General features: G+C 33.5%; 2 protein-coding genes and 1 pseudogene across 2 annotated transcripts; all 3 read left to right on the forward strand.

Annotated features, from left to right (window-relative positions):
• Positions 1–9,865: 9,865 nt before the first annotated feature.
• Positions 9,866–16,401, forward strand: LOC18097331 (uncharacterized). The gene is made up of 16 exons (XM_024599805.2): positions 9,866–10,059; positions 10,158–10,255; positions 10,442–10,532; positions 10,629–10,755; positions 10,854–11,037; positions 11,545–11,689; positions 11,781–11,871; positions 12,362–12,420; positions 12,489–12,566; positions 13,054–13,137; positions 13,451–13,629; positions 14,393–14,521; positions 14,888–14,960; positions 15,227–15,312; positions 15,840–15,924; positions 16,042–16,401. Exons 1-16 carry the CDS (start codon positions 9,967–9,969, stop codon positions 16,075–16,077), a joined length of 1,638 nt encoding a protein of 545 aa, XP_024455573.2. The 5' UTR covers positions 9,866–9,966; the 3' UTR covers positions 16,078–16,401.
• Positions 16,402–16,629: 228 nt separating this feature from the next.
• Positions 16,630–21,592, forward strand: LOC18097332 (F-box/LRR-repeat protein At5g63520). The gene is made up of 11 exons (XM_006383805.3): positions 16,630–16,821; positions 17,700–17,950; positions 18,056–18,166; positions 18,278–18,370; positions 18,464–18,583; positions 19,035–19,136; positions 19,231–19,270; positions 19,473–19,634; positions 19,730–19,917; positions 20,613–20,722; positions 20,979–21,592. Exons 2-11 carry the CDS (start codon positions 17,729–17,731, stop codon positions 21,436–21,438), a joined length of 1,608 nt encoding a protein of 535 aa, XP_006383867.2. The 5' UTR covers positions 16,630–16,821; positions 17,700–17,728; the 3' UTR covers positions 21,439–21,592.
• A 368-nt stretch (positions 21,593–21,960) lies between these two features.
• On the forward strand, positions 21,961–26,036 carry LOC18097333 (chitin elicitor receptor kinase 1-like; annotated as a pseudogene).
• The last annotated feature ends 1,793 nt before the right edge of the window (positions 26,037–27,829 follow it).

Here is a 27,829-nt window from a genome sequence, read left to right on the forward strand (position 1 = left end):
ATGTTTTGTTCTGGGTGTCGGCGAGAAAGGGAAGAGCTGGAAACATATTATTATTTTAAATAATTGTTTTTTATATAAAAAAAAAAAACTAATTAGAATTTACGTGAACTTCGTTGGATCAGCTAAAGGGATTTAAAAATAAATTTGATCCAAATCATACTCCAAGTCATCTATTATAGAATTAACTAGTCAGACTAATATGAGTTGGAAAAAGAATTTCAACTCGAATTCCGAGTTGAGTTTAATAAATGAAGGTTGAAAGAGAAATAATTGATGTCAAACGTACAAGATACTTTAAGGATTAGCAAGTATTAATCTTACTTATTGAATGAATAAATTTCCCAAATCCAACAATTAATATTCCTAATCAATAAACTAGCAGGGGCCTGATTTGAGTGACAAACATGTTTATTTTTCTCTTTTAATTTGAGATTAGAGGGAGGTTTTAATTTTAAATCCGAATAAATAATTATTAATATATTCGCAATCAAACGTGTACTGGAGAGTGAATGGAACAGGAACAGGGTCCTTTTGCTTGTACCTGCGTACAAAAACCATGTCTTATTTGTACATAGCAAAGTGCCAGAGAGCAGTGGAAGAAAAAGGATGCAGAAGAATCGACTGTACAGGATTAAAAATATTCATTCCTGGCTGGTTGTTCCATGAGTGCTTTAAAATAAAAGGACTAAGGCCAAGGTTACCCTCCAATGTTAACCATTCACAAAAACTCCAAAACCCGTGGGTAGTAATAATTTATTATTATTTATTTTTAATATAACAATAAAAAAATTCATATAAGGTAAATATTTAAAATATTATTGTGAGTAATACAATGTATTTATTTATAATATAAGGATAAGAAAAATCATAAGAAATTTTATTTGGAATAACCTAATAGCCAAAAATTCCAAGTTTATCCCATAAAAATCTCAATGATAATGGAGAACATTTCATCTTTCTAGATCAAGTTCTTGACCTAGAAAATCAGAGTTTATTTAGCATATTAAACCCGTCATAGTCGGCAGATAGAAATAAAAACATTATCAAATCATAGCAAACAAAGAAAGAAACAATGCAACTTATCTCAGGTATGGCGTACTATGAGTATTAATATCTTCACTTTACGCAACTAGTTCTTTGCCTATAATCTCTAAAAGACCAGTTAGAGTTTCTAGTAATTATGATACTAAATGGGGACTTCTAAACCAATAAAAGACCTCCCGGACACACCCCGAAAGGGTCGTCGCGACGTCACTTTCCCGCAAGGAGCGTAAGACATCATTGTAGCTTAAGACACAAATTATTATGGATTGTTGCAGTGAAATTATCATGTTGCCCTTGAGTGGAAAAATATGAAGCCTTGAGGGTGGGGGTGTTTTGATCTTTTTCACCGGCCCATTGGTCTTTAGAAGATTCTACGGGAGTGTTTACGTCTTTTTAAAATTTTCAGCATGCCAAAAATACTCTTTTACCCCTAAAATCAATAAAATTTACAACTGTTGATCAAAAGCTTTCTTAATAGTAAAAATATTTATTTGCTTCCAAGGTCAAAAAAATATTGGGTTTCTGGATAAGGGTTTTTCTAGATTTTTAAATATCCATGTATAATGAAAGTACATCCTTAACCTTGAAAAAAACAAAAAATAAGTTTTGCATTTGAGGGTATTTTTGTATTTCACACGATTATTTTGTGCAGTTGCTATGATCATAGGGGCATTTTGGTATTTTTTACATTGTTTTAAAAAACAATTTATAATGAGAAAAGTTGTTGGCATGTGTTAGTGAGTGGTTGACGTCCGCACCATTTAAACGGCGCGTGTGATGCCACCCGGTGACCAAAATTGGCATTCCTCCGTCTTCCTAAATGTGTCATTGTGTTCTCTTTCATGTGGAGTGACGCATGGTAGCTTACGGTAGTCGGATTGTCAATGATGGTCGTTTGATTTATTTCCTTTTATTTTCTTTCTCTTGACAAATAATGTACAACATTATCCTCTTTGTTTCTTACTTTTCCATTTCAGTCCCCATTCTTTTAATTTTCTATTTCGTTCTTTTTACATTTATAAAGTTTTTTTTCTTTTCAATTTAGTCATTCAATTACAATTTCTCATATGTTTTTTTTAAACAATTTTAATCCTCATTCTTTTAATTTCTTATTTTGTTCTTACTCTTTTTTATATAAGTTTTTTTTTCAGCTGCAATTTTTCATGTGTTTTATTTTTCATTTCGGTTCCTATTTTTAATTTTTTTTCTTAGCACTTTTGTTGAAGCTTTTTTGGCTTTCAATTTCATCTCTCAATCAAATTTTTTGTTGTTTTATTTTTTTAGTTTGACTCTCATTTTTTTGATTTGTTTTTCCTTTCACTAAAGTTATTTTTCAATTCAATTTAACCCTCCGACTAAAATTTTGTATCCCTCTAATTAATGGTTTTTTCACCCTATTTGTTTTAGATCTTTTTGTGTAATTGATTTTTTTTTCTGGTTTCATCTTTCGACATTTAATTTGTTGGAGATTCAACTTCGTATAATCTTATCGTTCTACTTTATTTTTTTATATTGGTTTTGTGATTATCTTCAAGTTTTTTTTATGGGTTTATCCCGGTCTCATGATTTAGGTTACAAGTTTTGCATGTCTTTTTTGAATATAAGTTTTTTTTAGTTGTTCTGTTTTTGTTTGATTTTTCAAGATATTATTCTAATTCATCTATAATTTTTTTAAACAAATGAAGTTTATTTTTTAAAATAAAAAATATTTATTTTTAAATAATATTGCTTATGTGTTTGGCCTTGCGTAATATTTTTTATGGCGTGAGGTTACTCAATCAGTTTCATTTGTATTTATCTTTTAAGTCATGAGTTTTTTTGGGGTATAAATTTATTTTTTATTGATTTAAATAAATAAATTTAGTAAACACAATCGGGTGAATGTCTCATTTTATGTTATTAAATATCTTAATCTGCATTCATCTCTCGATTTTTCCACTTTTCTCTTAGTTGTTGCTAACGATTTTATTTATTTATATAAATGGTTATTGATTTATTTAATTAGGTATTTGTATAAACTTTATATATATATATATATATATATATATGTTAAAAAATCTTGTATAACCAGTATTTTTTTAAAAGAAAAGAATTTATAACCAGAGAAGCGCGCGGGCTAAATGCAAAGTCTTTGCAATACTTTTTGTTTTGTTTTTTTTTTTTGCAAGACTTGTTGTGAAGGGTAGAAGAGGATAGTTGCAGATCGGCTGACCAGCTCCTAGCTAGGCATGGCCCATAGCAGACAGAAAGTGAGGCTAGCAACAGAGAATTTGTGAGAATGACTATAATATTTTCACATGTGAGCTGATGCTGCGAAATCACCCTTTTTTGACTTGCCTTGCTTCGTGGCTTTTTAGGAGTGAAATGAGATGTTTCTTTGTCTTGTTCCTTTGCACAGCTGCCTTTCATGAATGATTATCGATCTTACTTTATTTCCATGCATTCTTTCTTGGAATCGAATAGTGGTGGTGGTGGGGGAGCGAGAGGCCACGGAGCTGGTGGTTGCTGGCTGGCTGGCTGGCTAGAAGAACTGCATGCATTATTAAAAAAGAAATTTGTGGGTGGTGGTGGAAAAGAGCTCTGACATGGGTGAAATCTTGGTAAAGTTGCTAATCATAAACTTCGAAGGAGGACTGGTGAGGCATGGAAATGTAAAGTGGACTGTACATTATTCTCTTGCCCGATCGATCGAGAGCTAATATTTTTTGTGGCTTCTTTTCAAATAGCACTGGCAATTTTTTTGTTATTTACAAACTAGAATAATCTGAAAAAGTATATATTTGAAGAAAAAAAGCACATATCTATGATTTGCATTATTCAAACAGTGTAATTTATCTAGGAATTATGTATTAATTGTGTTCTTCCCCGCAACATCGATCGCAATCTAGTAAGTTATGTTTTTTCTTTGAATGTGCTAGCTAGTTTTCCATAATAATACATTAGGAAGCATGATTTCGATCTCGTGAAGGTGCTTAATGTTGATTCGGGACAGTCATTTTGCTACCCTCAGTAGACCAGAAAAGGAAGAAGAGGAAGGAATCTCACTGGTAAGTTGTACCTAAATATGACCTTCGATCTGTCTTATTAATATTCCAGAATCAAAGATTACTTGCTAATGTCGAAAACCCTGTTCTTTTTTTTCCTTGAATATAAAGGCAAAAATGTGCTTGCGATCTGCCTTAGATATTCCTTCACTAATAATACAGTCGCAAATAAGAGACAACCTCACTAGTTGATCAGAGGTATCTTGCCAAGTCTCTCAGGTAGTAAGTAGCGTGTAAATCCTAGAATTAGTCAAGGTGGTGCTAGCTACGTCGGCAAGCTACCACGAGAAAGGGTCCATTGTTGCAGCAGGTCTCTAGTCTCATCATTTGATTCAGTAGTTGTAATTATTTGTCACCCACCATTGGCTTCTAGGCCCCATTAATATCTTTATTATATATTTGTAGCAGGTCATGGAGGTAGACGACGCATTTCTGAAGTGATTGGCTCTGCCCAGCCCTTCCTCTCTGCATCAAATTTGGCATCCTACTATTCTTTTTCAACGATAGGCGTCATGGGAGTTAATTAAATTGATATTACAATATAATAATTAAATTGCTTACGTATATATATTAATTCAAAGGACCACATTGATATGTGACTTGTGATTTTTTTTTTTTAGTTTTACGTGGGTGTCCGGACCAGCTTGCGCGCACCTCGACTAATCTCATAGGCCCTGAAGTTAACTACCATGTAATCCTCCAGTGGCCATCATATGAGCAACCACAGGGCTCAAACCTGAGACCACAGAGGGAGTAAATCTCTTGGTCCCAAGTTCTTACCATTGGGTCACCACCTAGATGGTTGACTTGTGCATTCTTTGAACGATGTTGTGGACATTATTCCCAGCTCGATATCTATATATCTAATTAGTAATATAGTGCTAAGTATTTCTCAAAATTCCCTGTTTTTTTTATAAAAAAAATATATTCTGTTACTTCCAAAATAGAGAATGATACAATATATACATTTATTTTTAATCACAAAAAAAAAACAAAAAAACAAAAAAATCATGATAAGGACTTGTGAAATTAAATTAAGCCTGCTGTCGGTGATTAATTTCTATCGAGATCTTCCACCACCCATTTCAAAACAGTGTAGAAACTCAATGTCTTCTTCAACTCTTTGGACGGTGACCTGCAAGAAATTTCTTTTTTTTCATGAAAATGACACCAAAATAATTCATATCATGCACACTGAATTAATTTGATCTCCTATTATAATGTTTTTTATTCGAAGTGGGGTGATGATTGACACACTACCACTCAGTAATGATCACTTCGGACAATATTATGCAGCGAGAAAGAGTTGCTAGCAAGGCTGGCTGGATATAGGAGAAAGAAACCATGTTTATAATTAATAAACTACAAAAAAGGGCATAATTAAAGTGACAAAAAACTTTATATTATTCAACCCTTTTTTAATGCAACGAGGAGGAGGAGGCAAAAGAATCCTACCAGTTGGCAAAAAATCTGTCACTTTCTTGAGTTTCAAGTAAGATATCCGGCCATTAACGGTATATATTAGAACTCGAACATACCATATACTCTACTACCTGGGCTAGAAAAGAGTAGCCTACAAATAGCTAGTTTCTTGTGAATTAATATATAATAATACAATTAATTAAGCACAGATTGATTGTTTAACTATGCATGAATCTTCCATCGAAATTATCAAGAAGAGGAAATTAATGAGAAAGGATGGTCAACATATTGCTTCGTGGCTCAGCAAGTTTAATTTAATAAATTTTGATTAAAGAACCTCGCAAAAATCAGATTAATAAATTTAAAAGAAAAATGAGCCGCTATAAAAGTTATGCACTAATATTAATGCCATGCATGCATGGATGAGCAGTCGAGTAGTTAATTATAGTAGAGATAATTAATAACAATTTAATTACGTGTAGTTCTTGGTTAAACATGCAATACATGTTTTGTCGGCTATCCACCAACTTATTTTAAGCGGTCCACATGTAATTTTTTCTTATTGAATAATCTTTGAATCTCCTATTTCTTATGGAATGGCCAGTGAACACCTTGTTAGTGTTTGTTTTTTTTTTATTATAATTTATTTTTTAAAGTTTTTTTAATTAAAAAAATATTAAATTGATATTTTTTAGGTGTTTTTGGATCATTTTAATATACTGATATAAAAAAAATCATTTTAATATATTTTTAATTAAAAAAAACACGAACCCTTTAACACAATACTAAACGCATGCTAATCTACTAGATTTAAGAGGTGAACTTATTATAATAAGACAATAGAATATGCTAATATATTTGATCTTACGATAAAAATAAAACATAAAAAACTTCTTTTTTTTTTAGTTTTAAAAATAAGAGTGTTTTTATATCAATTTTTGCGTACTAAAACTAGATCTCTTACCAACTAAATCCTAAATTAAAAACTCTCTTCGTGGACGTTGGTGTTGAGTTATAATGTAGGGAGGCCAATCCACTTATCAAACAAACTGAATTATAAGGGAAGAAAACCTTTTTGATTTTTTTTCATTATAATAAACGTATCTTTAGATTAACTTTCACGTATTTCGTGTTAATTTTTAAGCTAACCATTTATATCCGAGCTAGTAAATTTTCTTAATAGCTTCCTGTTTGAATTATTATGGAGTTCATTCCCATCTATCAATTCCTGTTTGAATTATTGCCTGGAGATTATTTTTGCAAAAAAATAAATGGTGTCGCCGAGATGCACCAGAAAAAAAATATGGTGGAAAGGAGAAAAAATTGACAGGAAACGTGTGGCCCATGTACTTGGCATCGGATCTATAAGATTTTCGAACATTAAATTCACCCAGATTCAGAAATGGGCACAACCTAGCCCCAGAGAGATTGTTGGCCCATGTTTAAATTCAGATGGCATGTGTCTTGATCTTACTAAATGGATTGGCCCAGCAGCACAGCACACAATCAGTTCCTAATCAACAAGCAATAAAGCTACTGAACAAGGTTTTAGGTTCTTGAACAGTATAACGACACAGAGAATTTGATGGTGCTCAGGATAAGCTTCACGTATTTTGAAATCATCAGTAAACAAATACCAGAGATCAGAATGGTAAAGGAAGTGTCAACGATCCAGTGTTCATGAAAAATCATAGCATCTTCCATCTTGGCAGTCAGCAGCAATCTCAAAGACACTGCAGGTTCAGTTCATATTTCAAATTCTTTAGAGAAGTTATAAGACATGATCAAGAAAGATGGTGTTTGTTTAGGAGCAGTTTACAAGACAATCACGAGAAGTGTCTTTAAGAGATGAGATTCATGGAAAAATCATTAACAACAGAACAGCACAACTCTCAGATCACTTTTCTCCTAAGATTATGTCCTGGTCTTAGAATTATTTTTGTTAGTGTTGCAATTAGTCTGACTTAAGAACTCAGAACACGCAAGTCAGAGATAATCTCCTTCAAGACGGAGGACTGTCCTGATTGCGGAAACATGGAAAGGCACTGTACTCCCATAAATAGGCAAAAGCACTGCTCAAGAGGAAAATACGATATGCGGTTTGGTACTCATCATCTGCTGCTGCATCGTCGTCATAGCAGCTGCTGGATACTGCATAGCTGCCATCCATTGTTGTTGTTTTAAAGGTCCCCCAGAAATACTCGCCTTCGGTTATTAACCTCAAGGGTTTGGTATCATCTGGGATCTGGAGGTTTACCCCCTCAGGGTTTGTCTCGAGTTTAAACTTTAAAATCACCTCTAAATAATTTTGAAAAATTTAATAAGAGCGGAAATAATGTAATGAGGTCTAAATTGACAAATAAAAAAAGCATAAGGATCAACAGTAATCCTTTCCATTTTCAGACACTAAAGATGCAAAGACGAGTAAAACTAGCCATTTAACTTGCGCTTTGCCGTAAGTTATAATTTTGTTTTTTCAAAAATATACCAGGTATATATATAGGTTGCTTCAAAGTGTTTTTTTAACAAGAAAAATTAAAAGAGTAAATTGAAAAACCTACGCAATCATCTAAATAAATAAATTAATGATTATTTATGTAAATAAATAAAAAGTTGCTAACAATAACAAAAAAACAAACTGTAAAATTGAGACATTTAACCAATTATATTTAATAAATTTATTTATTTAAATAAATAAAAGATAAATTCACCTTAAAAAACCCAAGACTTAAACGATAAATACAAATTAAACTATCAGAATAAACTTACACCATACAACATATTACGCAAGGCCTAATATATCAACAAAATGTAAGGAATGTACACTTTTTAATATAATAGAAAGATATATATAAAAAAAAGATACAAAAAAGTCTCGAAAGAACCCAACAACCAACCCATGTCAATAAATCAAATACATGATCTAAGACATGCAATTTGGATGACCCCATAAATAGAAAACCGGAAAAAATACGAGTAAAAAAATATTTGAAAAACAATACTTTAAAAAAAGACCAAAGTCGACCCGGGCTAATCTTTCAGATCTATGACCTAGGTCATGAGACCGGGGTGACCCCATTAAAGATAAACCCGAAAAAACTGAGAAGAAAGATTCTTAATAAAGAAATATTTGAAGAATGAAATTGAGAAAAAATGTCAATAAAAAAACAATGAAAAACAAATAACAATTAAAAGAATTAGGACTAAATTCGATATAAAAATTAAATAAAATTAAATGTTTAGGGATGGAATTGAAAAAAACAATTAAGAAAATAACAATTACAAGAATCAGGATCAAATATGACATAAAAATTAAATGAATATAAATGCTTAGGAATGGAATTGAAAAAAAAAAACAAATCAATCAAGAAAATGATTAAAAAAATAACAATTAAAATAATGAAAATCAGATTCGAAAAAAATTAACAAAATCAAACAACTAGAGATGAAATCGAAAATAAAATCTAATTAGAAATAATCAATATAAATAAAACAATTGTAATTAAGAGAAGATTGATTGAATCAAAAGAAAAAAAATTCAAGGGCTGATATAATTTTTTGCATGTCCAGCACACAATCTGAGGAAAAAAAATAAGGAAAAAAAAGAAAAAAAAAACAAATTAGCGTCAAATCAGACCCAACCATCATACACGCGCTACCTAAAGAGGAAGAAGATGTTGAGACAAATCCAATGATACAATGGAATCATGATTCAAACCACTAGAGTTAGCCGAACACGCCACTCAAAGACATGCATCAACAACTTTTGGTCTTAATTTTTTTTTTGTACAAAAATAAAAATACCCTTAGTATTAAACAATAATAACAAGAAAAATTATTATAAAATTACAATAAAGTCTCTAAAACCAAGGCTAACAGTTTTAAATGGTAAAGGCAATAAAGTAATCACACTTTTTATTAATTTATAAAAAAACAAATATGCCTCTAAAACTAAACAACAATAATAAAAAAATCATTATAAAATTATAATCAAGTCATGGAAGTTAAGGCTAATAAATTTTAATAATAAAGGTAATAGAGTAATTAAATGATTTATTAAAAAATCAAAATTATTATGAGAATTCTGGATTAAAAGTTTTTATTGTTAATTTTGTTTTAAGGGTAATATGATAAGTGTACTTTATAAAAATTAAAAAAATATTGTTGCCCCTTAACAAATAAAAAATGATGAATTAACTATATGCAAATTTTATTTTATCCTTTAAACAAAGCCTTATAAATAAAAAATAAAGAATAAAATAATAATTTTATTGTAATCAAGATATATTTTTACTGTGGATTGGGGTTCAATAGTTTTTTAGTTAATACGGTTAGTTTGTGGATAGCAATGCGTCACCAATCAACAACAGAGGTCAAACTGCAGCCTTAACTGTCTCGAAAGTCATTTATTTAAACTGAAATTTAGGGAAAAAAACTGTAATTATAATATAAATAAATGAACAAGAAAGGGTTATCGATTTTAATGCGAGCTAAAATGAGACCCAATAATGACCCATCAAAGCTCTCTCCTTTCTCGCCTACTCTATCTGTAAGTAATTTTGATTTTTTTTTTTAAATTTATTGAGAATTTTGTTTTTAATTATCGTTAAGTATTGCAAATACTTAATTTATTTGTTTCAAAAACAGAATGGGATTAACCAAATGATGACTGATCCTCCAAGAAATCAACGGTCTACTGATGATTCACGCAGCAACTTCAGTGCTTCTGGGAATCATTACGAGAGGTCTTAATTTTATTTATTTTTTATGTTGATTTGTTGTTTTTTTATTTTTATTTTTAGTGGGATTTGATTGTTTTATTTATTATTTATGTTGATTTTTTGTTTATTATTATTAGTGAGATTCGATTGTTGTTTTATTATTTAAATATTTTTTTTGTTATTAATTTATATTATCACATTGATTTATAGGAATTTTGATATAGTGAAGGACTCCATGGGCTTGGCGATATCGCTGAACAAAACTGAATCTTTGGATGTTGTACTTGATGATTTCTCACAGGTAGATATAGATATATAAAATTAAGAAATTTGTGATCGGTGTTTTTGTTTGATGTACTGATTTGAGGATTGTAAACTGTGTGTGTGTGACTTTTAGGGTTATTTTAGTCTTTCGAATGAAAATCGGAAGAAATTGGTGATTGTGCTTGCCAAAGAGTATGATCTTAATAGGATTCAAGTTCGTGAATTATTGAAGCAATATCTTGGACTTGAGCTTCGTAGTGGTGAGGTTTTTGTTGGATGTGTTACTGTTGTCATGTTTGTGTTGAGGTTTGTATGGATGTTTTGTGAGATTGACGGGTGTAGATGTTTTGAGTTTCAGGTAATGAAGGTGAATTGAGTAATGTTGATGACGAGAACATGTTTTCTGCTTTTTATCGGATTGAGAGAAACTTGAGACAAGCTCTTAAGCCAACGTACAATGTTCTTTTTGAACGACTTAATAACTATACTGGGGGATTGAAGTTCTTGTCACTTCTTCGAGCGGATATTTTGTCTTTTCTTGGGTAAGGTTATGGCTTTTTCTGCATATTTGCATGGATTTTATGTTTTGATTTCGATGTGCTCGGTATGACTCGAGTCATTGGAAACATATATTTATTAGAAACTTATATGGAAAAACGGAAGAGAGAACGATTTTGTTTAACAACTTTAATATTTTTGCTTCTCATTTTGATTGTCTTTTGAGTTTTTAGATGTCTGTGTAGAAGTAGACACGAACACTGTTGTCAAAGTGCTGCAGCTTCTACCTTTTGATGCATTAATGTTGCACGTCCATCAGTCTTACACAATTTCATTCTCCACCCAATGAATTGGTTCTTTTTACAAGGTCTTGCAAATTAATTGACAGTCAGAATGCATCATTTTTTTTCTTGAAGAACTTTTACCGATCATTATTGTTAGTTTGTTACTGCTGGCATTAAGTTTTAATATATGCTAAATTAGTGGTATACCGATAGTAATATATGGTGATGGAATTCAGAATTTCATTAGTTGATTCTTTCTGTGTGCAGAGAGGAAAATATTGCCTTGTTGCGAGCATTAGATTCCTGCTTAAAGGAGAAACTTAGTACTTGGCTTAGTCCAGCTGTGTTGGAGCTTCATCAGATTACGTGGGATGATTCTGCTTCTTTGCTGGAGAAAATTGTGACTTATGAGGTATGTTTCTTTAACCTGTCTTGCACTAATCATGGATCTAATTGTTTCCTTGTCTGGGCTGTGTATATTCTAATAGTGCTGTTTTGTCCAGGCAGTGCATCCAATCAGCAATCTTTTGGATCTTAAAAGAAGGTTGGGTGTTGGCCGCCGTTGTTTTGGATATTTCCATCCAGCAATACCAGGTTAGCAAATCTTTCACTGCATGCATGGACAGTGCAGTTTATTATCCTTTTACCTAACCATTTGGTTAATGTTATTCATACATGTGATAGAAAGTTTGTACCTCAAAGCCTTGGTGCAATTATTTGGCTTCCATTCAAATTGATGTAAGGTAGTAAATGTTTGATAAACTGTTTCATATCCTGCACATGTCATTGGGAATTTTTTGATGGAGATTAACCTCACCAATGTGAGAAAGGCAGATACCTCGCAAATAAAAATGGTGTTGATTTAGCATCTTTATCAGTAAATTTGGAGTGCATTTATTGAGTTAAGATCTTAAATCTGTCACGAGCAAATTATAAAAAATGTTTACCAGAAATCACAGACTTGATTAACAAATAATGAATTGGAGTTATAGAATGCTTCTACTTTTTATTTTTTTTTTAAAAAAATTTCAACAGAATTTTTAACTATTTATTTGCTGTGGTCTAAATCTTGAAATTCTTTTAGGCGAGCCCCTTATTTTCATAGAAGTTGCACTTCTGAAGAATGTGGCTCAGACAATACAGGTTCATTTCACAAATTGAAATTTGTATTTTTTTTAGGGCATTGCTGACAGTTTCTTAAAATCTAACAGGAAGTTTTGTTGGATGTTCCTCCCATACCTGAACATGAGGCTGCTTGTGCATTATTTTATTCTATATCGTCAACTCAGGTAAGAATAATTACTTCTACCTATTCTCTCTTTGTTTCAGATTGAAGGCATGTGTGGTTGCAAAGATTTGGTTTGCCAAGCCATGTGATGGTTGATTATCAATTAGGGAATGTATAAAGTCAAATAACCTACCACACCATGTATTTCTGCTCCCTTTTTGCTTGAGCCTTTGCCTTTAGTTGAACTATACTTTCCAGAATATTTTTGGTGAGAGCAACTGCATTATTTTATACCTACCCTGGCCTTACAAGGAAGCTTATTCTTCTTTTCCACTGATGTGCCCTGTAGCAATTGCTTTTTTTTGTTTACCACATGCGCCTTTTACTGATGAGGATATAGACGTGGCAGTTGTAAAATAAAGTGTTTTTTGGTGTGCACTCGTATTTACTTGTGACAGCTATTGTTTATCCATAACAGAGTGTTGAACAACAAACTTTGATTATCTGCTTCCTTCTTACCTGATTACATACTTACAGAAAGTTAACAGCCTGGCTTGGCAGGGATCAATCTAGGGAAGTTTCTTATTAAACGCATGATTACATTGGTGAAAAGAGATATGCCACAAATATCTGTAAGTATTTTTCATTCTCGTTCTTAAATTAAAAAACTGGTATCTTTATTGAACAAACTTTCCTGTAAGCATTGTTGCTTCATTCGGTTGAAGCATGAAATGTATTTCTTTTTTGCGTAAGCAACTTGTGTTACTGGTATGAAACCTACCCTCTTCACTTGATTAAAGTCCTTTGATATTAGTTGTTTTATTGGAAAAGAAGAAGTTACACTGATCTTTGTATTTTCTGGAATCTGGAATGCCATGGTTAATTAAAGTCTTTTGTCTTGTGAGATTCTATTAGTTGCTGACATTTTTCATTTATTCTACAAAGACATTTGCAACTCTAAGCCCAATCCCCGGATTCATGCAATGGTTGCTATCTAAGTTGGCATCTCAATCAGTAATTGCTAAAGTTGACAACATGGAACAACCAACAGGTGGATCTGGCTCCACTTTTCAGGAGAACTTACTCGAACCTGATGAAGAAAGAATGCTTTTGAATTCTGCTCTGTAAGTTTCTATTTGTTATCTGTCTCTTTGAATTTTGATTATTCAGCAGTTCTTATCCCCAAGAGAGTTTGGAACCTCATATTTCCCCCCCAGTAGCATCTGGAATACCATTCTTTAAATACAGCCTGCTTCCAAATTTTCCTTTTTTTTTTCTTGCTTCATTCACCCCTAGGTCATACACAAACCATTAGTCTTTTCTAAACCATAATTTCCTACATTTTTTTACCGACCTAACACATATGAGACTACTAATTCCCTCACCCAGCAACTCATTTTTTCACCTTTCTACTATCTTGCTTTGCTATTTTCTTAATGAAGCAGATCCCAAAGAGCCTAAAACTTGTTCTTTCACCAATTTAGGCTCTAAATTGCTTTTAGTAGGTTTTCCTAGTACACAAAACACATACACAGAGTATGCAAATATGTCGTGCTTCTTATAGTTCAGGATGATCTGAAGCCCTGTAACCTAATAAGTTTGTACCCTCTTATGTCTTACACAATAGTACCTTGTGTCCAAAGAAGCTGCAAGTACCTCTTTGAACAACATTGAAAGTTTGCAGGTCCAGTCCCCAGCATATAAAATATGGATACATGATCCTTGATGCTCTCTGTTTTCCTCAAAACTCTAATGCTTCTGTGCACAATCTCTCCATTGTCCTCTTGGACTAATCACGATGATACTATTATGTTTCTAAAAATACGACTAGTTAAAAACTTACATTACGGCATTGCTATAGGCTGGATAACACACTTTTACCTGTAGGGAGACTTATGCTGGAAAAAATGGCATGGAAGTGATGCTAAACTTGCTGACATCCAAAAACTATGAGTGGACCAGTTCAGCCGAATTACTTTCTGCCTTGAAGCCCCCTCTAATGCGGCTGTGTGCCAGGTAAGATAACCTTAACATTCAAGTCGAATTAAAGTGCCGGCCAGGGGCTTTGAAAAACACTCACTAGTTTATATTTCCAACTGAAAATGTGGAAGGGACCAAATTCTCATGAGGCACTGCACTTGAAGCATTGTATGATACTAATTGAAATTATAACTTTCTCTTCCTTTGGTACAAGGAACACCTATTCATAACGTTGTTCCATTTGTTTCATCAAAATGATAGGTCATGTGTTGTAAGTGACACAGAGGTCTAATAATTGGGCATGCTGGAGATGTACTTATATTTCTCAGCTCTGTTGTTGCATAAAGCTTATTTTTCTTCATTTTATGAAACTATTTATAGATTTTGGTTCTGTGGATATAGGTACCTTCTCCAAGAGAAGAAGAGAGGAAAAGCTCTAGATTCCGTGGCAAATTTTCACTTGCAAAATGGAGCGGTATAACCTTAATTTTGTAAATTAGTAATTGAATCACTTATAGAAATCACATCTACTAGCTGGCCTGATATGGTTTCTCAATATATTATATATTGCTTTAATTGTTTCATCATGGATCGATTTAGAAGCCTGTAGATTTAGAGTTTGAACATGCTCCTGTTGATTTCATGTTGTTTACGAATTGAAAGTTGGAAAGCTTATAAACAAAATGATCTCCAAGTTGAAAACTTTTTTATACTAAAATTATGCATTTCAATGTTTAACAGATGGTTGAAAGATTAAATTGGATGGCAGACCGGTCAGAGAGAGGACTTCGTCAAAGTGGAGGTATCATGGTGAACTACGTGTACAGGTGACTCTTCATAAAACCAACAGTATTTTCTGATTGTGCACGATTCACCAAGGAAAGGCTGCTTCCACATACGATACTCATGGTCTGGATTAGATCTAACCTATGAAGCTCAGATGCTTCAAAACCCCTCACTTATCCATATCAGGCGTGTATCACCATTCATACTTGACCAATACTTTCAAATACATGTCAAACACTACTATAATGTATCCAAAATTAATAAATAGTTTCTAGAATTGACATATTAACCTATCTGTATCATGTCATATCCGTATCCATGTTTGTACTTCCTTGGATCTAAGATTTGACAGCTTTTTCCTAGAAGACCTGTCCCTTAATTGAACCAATAACAGTAGCTTTCCTAGTTAATTTTTCTGCTGACTCTTCTCATCGTTATTGAACTTTGCTAAAACAAAGAATTGAAAATTATGGACAATTTTTTGATGGATTTGTGGCTTGATAATTTTTTATTCCACTAAAGTTTCAACCACACACAAATGACATGCATTATTGAAAATGACTTGCAGGGTCGAGTGCATAGAACAATATGCTCAATCATATTTCAGCACTGGGCATATACATGCTTCAAGTGATATTCGCTACTATATCATGGTAACATGTTTTCCATGCATAGTATGATTCTGCATTTTCGATTCTACTCTGCATATTCAAAAAACAAAAATCCCCTTTTATTTTGTTTACCACCTCTGATTTGGCTATTGTTTGCAGGCACAGAAGGAACCTGAGGAGACCACCACAGCTTAACTTTGAGGGATAAAAATGCAGTATATAATTTTGGTTCCAGTTTAGCTATATCTTGCACGTGTAGATTACTAGAACGTGTTCAAGGAAGGACAGTTAGCTCAATTTATGGTATTGGATGAGCTTTGATCACACAAGGCTCGCAAAGATGCCATACTTGTTCTGGATTCGACCTCGGACATTGATGTTATTACACGGTATTCCTGTAACTTTCTACATATTGTTTTCAAATTTCCTTGTAATATGAAACTAAAAACCAATAAACTGTCTACATTGTACACAGATGGAACATTAGAAAGCATTACAATAAAAACATCTTTAGTGTAATCTTCATTAAACGTTTATATATCACAATAATTTGGCCTCAAACGCTTCCATTCTGTGACTGAGCTTCGGGACTTTAAACCATTTGAGAATGGTGAAAACAGCTTGAATCGGAAGGACATTTCTGTTGCATAACATAGCTATGGTGTGATAAGGCCAGAACATCGGAACGATTCAGACACACGAGTGCTATTGCATCTATAGATTGATCATTTCTCGTTTTCTACTGTATGCCTTGTTTCTACAACGTAATCTCACATCAGCCATCTGTAAAAAGTAGCAAAAGGAAGCAACACAACCACAAAAAGATGAGAAAAAAAAATCATCCATTATGATTTATCAATGAGAAGCATCAGAAACAAACTGAATTCTGACCTTGACTGATAATCTCTTCAAGTTGTCCCTTCCAAAATCATTCTTACGGTATGCAGATCGAACCTACATCAACATGCCATTATTTAGATCATTGTTTACTTAGCATTTTGGATAAACAATGAAAATGTGAAGAACCACAATTAATATGCTCACCTCTTAAGATTCCTAAAGCTGTAATGTGGACACCATGTAATGATTTAATCATGGGATTTGGGCACATTTTAGAGAGAAAAAATTCTGATGCTAGAGATCAATAATTAAGAACAAAAAATAGAACATAAGAACCATATGGAGATTTGTGGTCAGCATTACCCAAACCATGGATCCTCATTCTTTTACTTGTTAGCATATCTAATTAGTTGTAAATCTTGAAAAAAAAAACAGACTATATATATAAAAATATTCAGTAATAAAATATGAATTATAGCTATAGTTTTTAAGACTTTTCGGCAAAACTTTATCTTTTTTTGTGCTTGTTTTTTTTCTTGTTGGTTCGGTTGTGTCAATATCTTTTACCATAAAAAAAAGGTTTTCTTTGAATTTATCTCATCATCGTAAGTCTGTCTATATGGAGTTAATAGAAAAATAAATATATTTTTTTTTGATTCATTTCACGCACAATTCTTTATTTGATCAAATACCTATAAAATTTCTTTCGTGTGAACTAGAACTTGAGGCTTTCATTTTAGAACCAGATTGAATCTTGAAAATGATGCACTGAGTTCAACCTCTTCTTTACAGCATAGGAAAAAAAGAGTTTGGAAATTACTTCATGCAGTCTTACATCAATGCATGTTGACTTAGTCTCCTGAGCTCTTCCTAATTCCAAGTCCTTTCCATGAAATTTTCCTTTCGAAAATGAAATATGCCTAAAATATTGGGTCCCATATCAAGTTGATTTTTTTGCTGGTCTCTCCCATAAACAGCTCTCAGGTCAAGCAAAAGTTGCAGAATTATGATATCAACAACAATGGAGGAAAAACCAAAAGAAGCTAAAACGCCAATGACAGGCTTTGCGTCAATAAACGAAGACCTTTTCCAAAACATACTCAAACGAATACCAGCTTTATCCTTTGCATCAGCAGCTTGTGTAAGCAAATCATGGAGCCGAAATTGCAATCAAATCCTCTATAAACCAAAGCTTGCCTCCGCTTTTTCTCTGAATCCAGTCCAAAAGGTTTGTTGGGTCTTCAAAAAAACCAACAGAAAAGCCATCACTTTACTGTACAGTCTCTAACTTGAATAGAGTTTTTGTGTTTTCTGATGATAGTCAAATTAACAGGTTGCATTAGAAGAGGTTGTCAATAAGGTTCTCTCTGAGCCAATTAGACCCCAGTTTGCCATTGCAAATGTTATTGGGAGTGGGGTTGATTTGAGTGGAATACTCGATTTTGTAAGATTGAACATTAACTGCAATATCAAACATGTTCTTGTGGATTTTCTCCTCTTTTTTTGTTGTTTTTGTTAAGTTAACGTCGGATTGCCTGTACGGTTTGTGTTATAGTTAGCAGCAAAACTTGGTTCCAAAACTCCAATTATTGTGTCTTGTGCTGGTGGAATCATGGGAAGAGATGCTGTTACTGATGAATATAAAGAGGTCAGCTCTGTAACATTCTTTTAATTGCTTGCTTTTGTTCTTTCTAAGAGACATGAAAGAATGCATTATTGGCTTCTTTTAAAAAATATGTAGGTTATGATAGAAGATTTTTGGGTTGATGGTGCATCAAACTCAAGCTTTGGTATCATGTTGGCTGTGGGATTTTTACCAGGACTAAAAGTTGATGCCATCCCGCTGCTACGACCAAGAAAGGTAACAAATTATGCAACCAATTAACCTTCGTTTAAAAGATGATGCTCTTAGCTGTTAGTATCCAAGGATAGAGTAGACAAACACAAAAAGGATAGAAACATGTTTGGTTGGAAGGACAGAAACAGACATAAAATAAATCTGTTTCTAGTGCAGTTTTGAAGTGAATTCTGTCATTTTAAAACAGGAAAGACAGGAGGAGATGTCCCATATGTCCTCACTATCTATATCTTTTCTGTCTCAACTTCTAAGTTTGGATGGCTTGTTTAAGATCGGATCGAGAAGTCTTCTAATAACCCAATAATATCCTTACTGTTAAAACCTTGAAAAAATCTTAAATTGCATAATCGGCGAGCCATAAAAGTATTAATTGAAGAAAATACATAGACCTTTATGTATTTGTTGACAATAAGCTAACTAATCTTGAGTATTTTTTCTGAAATGGTAACATCAGGCACAGGGAGTGGCAATGGTTGATAAGTTCGTGATGGATATTAGGAATTATGCAGCTTTAGTATCTGATTCCACATCACCGAGTCTGATTATAATGTTTGGAGTAAGCTAATTTTTTTCTTATTTTCTTGCAAATATCCTTGTATTTCTTCAGAAAGTTTCTCGCTAAGATGTGACTTTAATTCATGATGATACAGAGCGAAAAAACTGACCAGAAACCTGTAATGGAAAAGCTGGGTGAGTTTTTCTCAACTAAAACCCTTGGCCTAGATTTGTGTGATTGAAAAGCTGTAATGAGAACTTTTGTGCTGCTATAGAGCGAAAAAACTGACCAGAGTCCTTGGCCTATATTTTTAAAATATTTGCCAGACATGATAAACTGTCGCGCATCAATCTACTATATTGCTTCTTGAAGTTGATAATGCATTGTGTGTTGCAGATCATGCCATGTCGAGGGAAACAATTGTTGTCGGCGACGAGAGAGCTCAATTCCTGTACAGAAGTGGCATAGAGTCAAGAAATGTCTATTATGGGAGCGTCGATCAATATTTTTCTGATGCAGTTGCTCTTGTATTTGCAAGGGATCAAAACAGGCCTTCTGGTATTTTAACTGTATTCATCTATGTTCTTGCAACTAAAATAGATAGACAATGTACTTGCCTTTTCTTGATCCTGATCAATCTGTCTTAATGGCAGGCACAGGGGAAATCCATTTCCATTCTGCATTATCAAGTGGTGTTTCTGCAATAGGTCCAAGGTTCAAGGCAGTTTCTGCCAATGAGATTGAATCTGAGACAGGTCTTAGTACATGGCTTTCTGTCAGAAGAGAAGGAGGACAAGAGATTCTAGGTGGTCAGAGGATTATAGATGACATCAACAATGAGGTATGATATCTAGTCTTTTGGAAAGCCATGCTTTAGGCATCTGGTGTTTTCCTAAGGAAAAATGATTTGTAGACAGTGGATTTTTTGGGAACATTGTATAGTTTAGTCCCTATCATTTTTGAAAAGAAGAAAAACAGGTCCTTCATTTAAAGATTTTGTAATTAGGCCCCTTTATTTTGAATTTGCTTTTCTTCTTCCTTCATCAAAATTAAAATACATCCCTCTTTCCTCTTTTCTTCTTTTTCATACAACAAAACAAAACGAAGTGCCAGCCATAGCTATACTTTCTCTCTCCTCATTTATCTCTTCGTCGAACTGTAAAATAAATTATAATTAAAAATAAAAATGTAAATTTTGAAAAAGTTGAGGATTGAAATGAACATTTATCATAACTTAATAAAATAAAATTTCATCACTTTAATATATTGCATTCGAGATAAAATGTACTGTATAATGCAAATTCTATACTGTCTAAAGACAATAACACGTAATGTAAATTCTCTGCCACTCTCCTTCATTCGTGCATGTTGCAAGCCACTTCTGCTACCATATATGAACATCAAGTTCTTGAGCTGTCTACTAATTCGTGTCCTATTAATTATCTTGATTCTTAATTAATTCAGTACATCCTTTCGTTGTTGTTAGTTTTCTATTGTATTTGTCTCTTTTCTGAATTATAATTTAATATGTTAAAGTTGGGGAACCAAACTAAACTGTTCATTGGAGTTTCTGAACAAAGAAAATGCTTTGTTGGGCCAGAGAAGCCAAGACAGATGAGATCTCTAGCTTTCCATGAAGTTATGGGGTGAGTGGTTGAACTCTCACCTTCTATTTTAGCCTTGTATTTTTCATGCAGAAGTTTTCCATGTACTCCAAAGAATGTGCAAAACTTGAAAAATTGCAGAAGTTACTGATATTTTCCGTCTTGATCACCCCATTAAACATAAGGGTTGATCAGTGGTATTTGTAGCCATAAATTAATTTAGAAGCTTTTTTCCTTTGTTTGATTTAAGACCATTTTCAAAGATTCTCTTCTCATTGAGATAGTTGCTTGTCAACAGTGGAGATGTAGAGCACCTTTTTGTGGATGGAGTCGGCATAAAAACTGGAGACTACTTTCATCTTTACCATCCAGATCCAAGCGCCGCATTATCTTCTTGTAGTAATATCTCCAAGAATTTCAGAAACCTGAAGCTAGATTGGAGTTTTAGAAGCTGCCAGCTTCATGCAGCTAGGGGTGTTGGTGAAAAGGAAGTTATTGGAGGTTTCGTTTTCGCTTGTTGGGGCCGTGGTGAGTCATTCTTTGGGCACAGCAATGTTGATAGCTCACCATTCTTGGATAACTTTCCTGGGGTCCCAATGGCAGGGATATTTACTTATGGGGAAATCGGACGGGGCTTTTCAATCTTGAATACAGATTTTGAATCAGGCCAAGAAGATAAGACTTTGTGTTTCTGTGTACATGTTTATAGCACTGTATATTTGTTGGTGTCTTATACTCCGGCACCTATAGAGCATTAGATCTTGTCTATCTTCTTCTTCATGAAATCGTATCTGATTTCGTGTTGTTAGGGTCATTGAAAAATCCTTGAGGTTGTAGGAGTATACTTTAGAACTACGTAGTTCTCAGGATTCTTTTCACATTTTCTGCTCATATTTTAGTATTTCTATATCATACGAGCCTCTATGAAGTTCGCTCGAACGTATATGAGTATATAAAATAGCTAAACGTGACTGCATAGTAGAAAATGTATAAGAACATATCGAATTAAGAGAACAAGTTTAGAATTTAGAAGCAGATTGAACAAGTTGATGAAGGATGGAATTTGGTTGCCCGATTGCTTTCAAAATTGTTTTCTCCCTCCCTTGATAATGGGACCAATCTACAACGAAAGAAAATGAAATGGATTGGACATGGAATACTTTAAATTTAATTGAGAAACTGTGGAAGTGGCTAAGGAAGAATTTGAAAACAATAAATACGCAAGAGAGGATGGTCTCGGGCCAAAATCTTTTATGAACCCACTAGAACTACCCTAAACCATGGGTCATGGGCTTGCTGGTGGAAGAGACAACCGATAGTAGTTTTAAAACACTCAACAAAAGATAAAACAATCTATTTTATTTCATAAATAACAAGTTTATATAAATTATAAACTCTCTAACTCTTATTGTCTTTTTCCCTCCAATGTTTTTTTCTTTTATTTTTCACACAAAATAACATAAATTTAACTACTTATTTATACATAAAATAAATATATGAAAAGTCAAAGTTTTAAGTGCAAAAAATAATGGTAGCTAGGTACTAGTATGACAACGGCTGATGTCTATCAATCAATAGCTAGTGATATTGAATTTAATACAACATAGTTAGTTTTATGTGCTATTATCTAACTTCATTTATCTGAGATGCTCTTAGGGTCTATTTGAGATTATATTAGTGGTCATGATTTATAGTGCTTTTTGTTTAGAAATATATCAAAATGATATATTTTTTTTTATTTTTTAAAAATTAATTTTGAGATCAGCACATCACAATGATATAAAAACATTAAAAAAAATTAGCAAAAAAAAATTTAAATTTAAAAAAAACATGGTTTTAACTATATTCCCAAACACAGACTTAATCTATGCCGTGTACAAGAAAATAAACCTAAATTCAATTTTTAGCCTCTTATGTTCTTCTCCTCCTGGCCTTTAAATTCCAAGCCAAGTGGACAGCTGGTTGTGACCTTGCCTTAGCCTCATACTATGTATGTATGGCAAGGGTCAAACCTCACACATATATATCAGCACCATCTCTAACATAGACATTAACGAAATCCTTCGTTACAATCCTACTATCCCAAATCAAGATAGCATGCGTAGTGATACATACAAGAATCAAAATACCCTTTTCTTGTGATTGTTTAAATGGTGATTTTTCGGGCCATACTTTTTCTTACATTACTCAATCAGATGATACTTACCTTAAGATTGCAAGGAGTTTTGCTAACCTCACCACTGAGGATTGGGTACATGGAGTCATCATATGGGATACCACTAAGATACCAACCATGTTCCTATCAATGTAACATTGAATTGTTCGTGTGGAGATGAGCAAGTGTCAAGGGATTATGGATTATTGTTCGTGACATACTCGCTTCGTCCAAATGAGAGCTTGTCATCCTTAACGACGGAGTCCGGCGTGCCGGCGGACTTGCTAGAGAGGTACAACCTGGGGATGAATTTTGACTCCATATGAATTTTGTGTTTTTCCAAAATCTTTTCATGCATGAATCCAAAATGTTGTGGCTTGTTAGATGGACATTTTGGGATAATAAAAAAACTTGTATCTTAATTTGGATCTTGGTCAAAAACATGATAGTGATTATATAATATGGTTTGTCTCTGTAACATTGGACCCCCTCGACCTAGTTACATGCATGGTTGGCCCTGTCAACGGTTCGAGTAATAACTAGAGTGTTTGAAACATTTTATGTTTGAAATATCGAGCAGAGTCATTGCAGGCGTATCTGTCGCAGGGCTAGCTTGCTGGAGCTTTCTTTTTGGCTACTTGTTTTTATTTTGGACTTTATACAAGAAGGAAGGTTGAGGTATCATCACTCCCAGAAACAGCTGATTATTAATCATACATCCTTGGAGAGGATGGGAGCGAACTCTTGATCCCTTGTAGCTAACTCTAATTAAGCCTAATGCAGTGCAAATGCACTTGTAAGCCTGTGGCTGTTCAAATTGCACGAGCCCTGCCCCTGGCCTAGGGGAATATAACGGAGAAGACTTCGGAAACAGCTGCTCATGTTTGTTCTCCGGGGCTATCAGGTATTACAGTAGACAAATCTGTGGAGTTTTCTTATGAAGAGTTTGCTAAGGCTACCGATGACTTTAGCATAGATAATAAGATTGGGCAAGGTGGGTTTGGATCAGTGCACTATGCTGAACTAGGAGGCGAGGTTCGTTGTCATGATCTTTATCAATCATTGATTCATCATTAATAAATGTAGAAGAAACAACCAAGGAAATCTCCTGGAGAAAAACATCCACTGGTTAAGTGCCATTCATAACAGGATTAAATTGCTTGAATCTAATCCCTTCCGCGCTGAATCAACGCACTCTTTCCTCCACCTACTGTATTTGCAGAAAGCTGCAATCAAGAAGATGGATATGCAAGCATCGAAAGAATTCTTGCTGAGCTGAAGGTTTTAACACACGTTGATCACTTAAACCTGGTAATTAATATTTGATCCTTTCACGCCACTCTTGCTCGGGAACTTTGGCACCATTGAGCAGTTATCCAGGAACTTATGTGGGATCTCATTAATTACTTTGCATTTGATGTTCCTTTGTCATATAACCATCTCAACCTAGAAGTTTAAGCTGTTAGGTGATGTCCCAAGCTTGAAACTTGCACAGGCCTACATTGCCTTGTACTTAATTTTTATCAAATAAATGGGGGTGGTGAGATTCGAACTCAAGACCACTTGGTCATCAAGGCTCTGATACCATGTCACAAAATCATCTCAACCTAAAAACTTATGTTGTTAGATAAGATTCCAAGATATGATTTATATTATTCTCTAACACTCTTAATGATCTTTAAGTATTCAATCATCTTATAGCCACTGCATTGCTTGCGAAACAATTTGGGGCAGGTATGATTAATAGAATATTGTGTTCAATCACTATCACATTTAGCAGTTTTATCGATATAAAATTTTATCAATGTTTACACTAATATGCTACCGATGAATATTTTACCGACGGATTCATGGACAGATACTGATTGTTGAAAAAAACCTTGTTGGTAATTTCTACTATGTTGTTAATAAAATTTTTTTACCAATGGCATTAGAAACAGATAATACATGCCAAAAAATAACATACTCACTTCACTCCGTTGGTAATTCTGTCGGAGAGTGACTTCGTCAAATGATCATCCTCATATCTCTCTTTCAACAGGATTGTGACTTTGTCGGCCATTTTATCAGTATTAATGCCACATTACTGTATGATTTACTTTTTTAAATCTCACTGTAATTGTATCGGTAATTGCGTCCGTAAAAACTTACACGTCATCTACTGTTTGGTTTTTTTTATTCCTTCTATTCTGACTGCGATTCTCTTGATATATACCGATGATATATTTCTGTCGGTGTTTACCGATGGAGTTAACGATGAAAAAATTTGATTGGTAAATATCACCAAATATAAAATACTGATAGAAAAAATCCGTCAGTATTTTCATTTATATTTATCAATTTTCTTGCAGTGAAGGTTACTATTCTTGGCCAATGAGTTCATTGAGAATGGAAATCTAAGCCAACATTTGCGTAGTAATTCGGGTAAGAATGCATCTGCATAATCAATTTCTAGATTTTGTGTCAAGTTATTCTAATGATCATGTTAAAGATCTGTTCTTTTCTCAGGGAAGGTTCCGTTGCCATGGTCAACTAGGGTTCAAATAGCTCTAGACTTGGCCAGAGGCCCTGAATACATCCATGAGCATACTGTACCTGTATATATCCACCATGATGTCAAATCAGCAAACATTCTGATAGACAAAAACTTCCGCGGAAAGGTTGTCGATCGTCCCGTATTCATACTGTAGCAGTGTAGCCTCTGAAGTCTATTTATGTGAAGTACTCCAAGATAATATTTTGTACAGGTTGCAGATTTTGGTTTGACAAAGCTTAGTGAAGTTGGAAGTGCCTCATATTGCTCACATGCCTCGTGAGTACATTTAATAACTTGACTTGTATGTCTGGATCTTCTGCAGTTCGAGGATGTTCTGAGACAGCCTGATCCAAGAGAAAATCTCCCTAAACTAGTTGATCCTAGGCCTAGAGATGACTACCCTCTTGACTCCGTTTGCAAGGTGAAATTTGATCACAGGAAATCCAAGTTTCTGCAATCTAGACCTGTGTCATTACTAAAATACTTTAGTTTTGTGTTTTGTTCACAGATGGCTCAGCTTGCTAGAGCTTGTACACAGGAAATTCCTCAACTAATTAAGACCAAGCATGAGATGATCAGCTGTGGTAGCAATTGTGATCCTTTCATCCACAACTGACGATTGGGGTGTTGGTTCATTCTATGATAATGCCTGTGGATTGCAATGATTGTTACCATTATAAATCCCGATTATATTTTTTTTTCTATTTTATTGACTTTAGTCTTTGAATTTCTAGATTATTTTCTTTCTATATTCATCAATTTACATAGGCTTATGATGCAAAGTCTCAGAATATTCCTTTGTAGCTAAAGTTTTAAGCAAAAAAGTTTTATATGTACAAATTTTTCTCCAAAATCTGGCTGGAAAAGTTTGGTTAGCTTTTGAAAAATTTTGAATTTTTTTTTAGTTTAAATTATTATTTTTTGATATTTTTGAATGGGTTTAATATATTAATATCATAAATAAATTTTAAAAAATAAAAAATATATATTATTTTAATATTTTCTAAATAAAAAAAATACTTTAAAAATAATCATTTCTATCACATTTTTCAACATCCTCTTAGTATATCTTTACCTTTAGATCACAGTAGGATTTGGTTGATAAAAAAATTGAGTAGTTGAGGCCTAAGGGTACTTGATTGAGACAATTGATTGGTGGGAGACCTGATTGATTCAGACATATATGATAGTTTTGGGGGCAAATATATCCTTCCTTTTGTAATATATATATATAGTATGCTTGCTTTAGGAGGAATATCTTAGGTATTGTTTGGTTGCTATTTTAAAATAAAAGATAAAATTGTTGGGAAAGATTTATTTTCATGTCCTTGTTTCTTGCTCTCTAATCAAATAAGTTTCTATTTATTATGTATGTATTTATCTCTTCTTTCCTCTAACACAAACCAAAAGTTCTTCCATTGAATTACAGTACGGAATCATCTTTAATTACAGTACGACTTGAAGCTTTTTTAGAATAAATTTATCATGCAGTAAATCAGCAAAACACAAAGTTACGTGTTTCCTCCTTCAAGTTTACCTACTATGGTAGAAAAGTGACTATGATCTCCACAAGAAATACATCCCAGGGTGCTTCTTCTTCAACAAATTCACCTTCACGCAACAAATTAAAGATGACCTTTCTTGAAAACGTTTTCTTCCACAGGCTTGACAATGGCGACTTGATCAGGATGATAGGGCGGTGGTTGAACAAATACAAATCTTGGATGGCTTCAAGCATAAGGACTCCTGGCCCCTTCCTTCCCAAGTCCTCCCATGAAATGATTATCATGCCAAGAATTGTTATCGTTATGATAAAATAAATCCAAATCCGATGGAGTAGCATCGCCTTGAATATTCCAATATTAAATCAATGGTTCAACCACTCCTACCTTTATTATCATTTGTGTGGGCAGATTTGGTCCACCGGCTAGCTAGTGGGCAGGCCAACATCATTGAATTAATTAAATCCAGCAGCAAAAACTCTTAATTTCTTGATTGAATCATCTCACGTGGGATTTAGTTCTTGTTTTAAATGAACAGTAAGAAATTAAAAAAAAGTCATAATTTCTGCTCTTAAATCAATCTTCTCCTCCTTGGACGTACACCAACCACACACGGACGGCACACCATCCCCACCCCTCTTCTATGCCGCCGCGTTGGAAGGTCTTGATTGAGCTCACGTTAGTTCCAGTTTTTTTTTATATATAAAAAAGAAATTCAAAGTTTTTTTTCTGCATAATCATCGAATTTTGACTTGTGATCTCCCAATCCTAAAATATCATTATCTACAAATAAAAAAATAAAAAAATAAAATCGTGTAGATCCTAAATAAAATTGGAGTCAACATGCATGCATAGTAAAGTAAAACAGTTGGAAAACGAAGACAGCGTTTACTGTAAAGCCGGTCACCTCCAACTCACTGCTTGCTGTCTCCCCCAGTTTCAAAGCACACACGCAA

The sequence above is a fragment of the Populus trichocarpa genome, chromosome 4 (assembly GCF_000002775.5).
Source record: "Populus trichocarpa isolate Nisqually-1 chromosome 4, P.trichocarpa_v4.1, whole genome shotgun sequence".
In the NCBI taxonomy this organism is placed as follows: Eukaryota; Viridiplantae; Streptophyta; class Magnoliopsida; order Malpighiales; family Salicaceae; genus Populus; species Populus trichocarpa.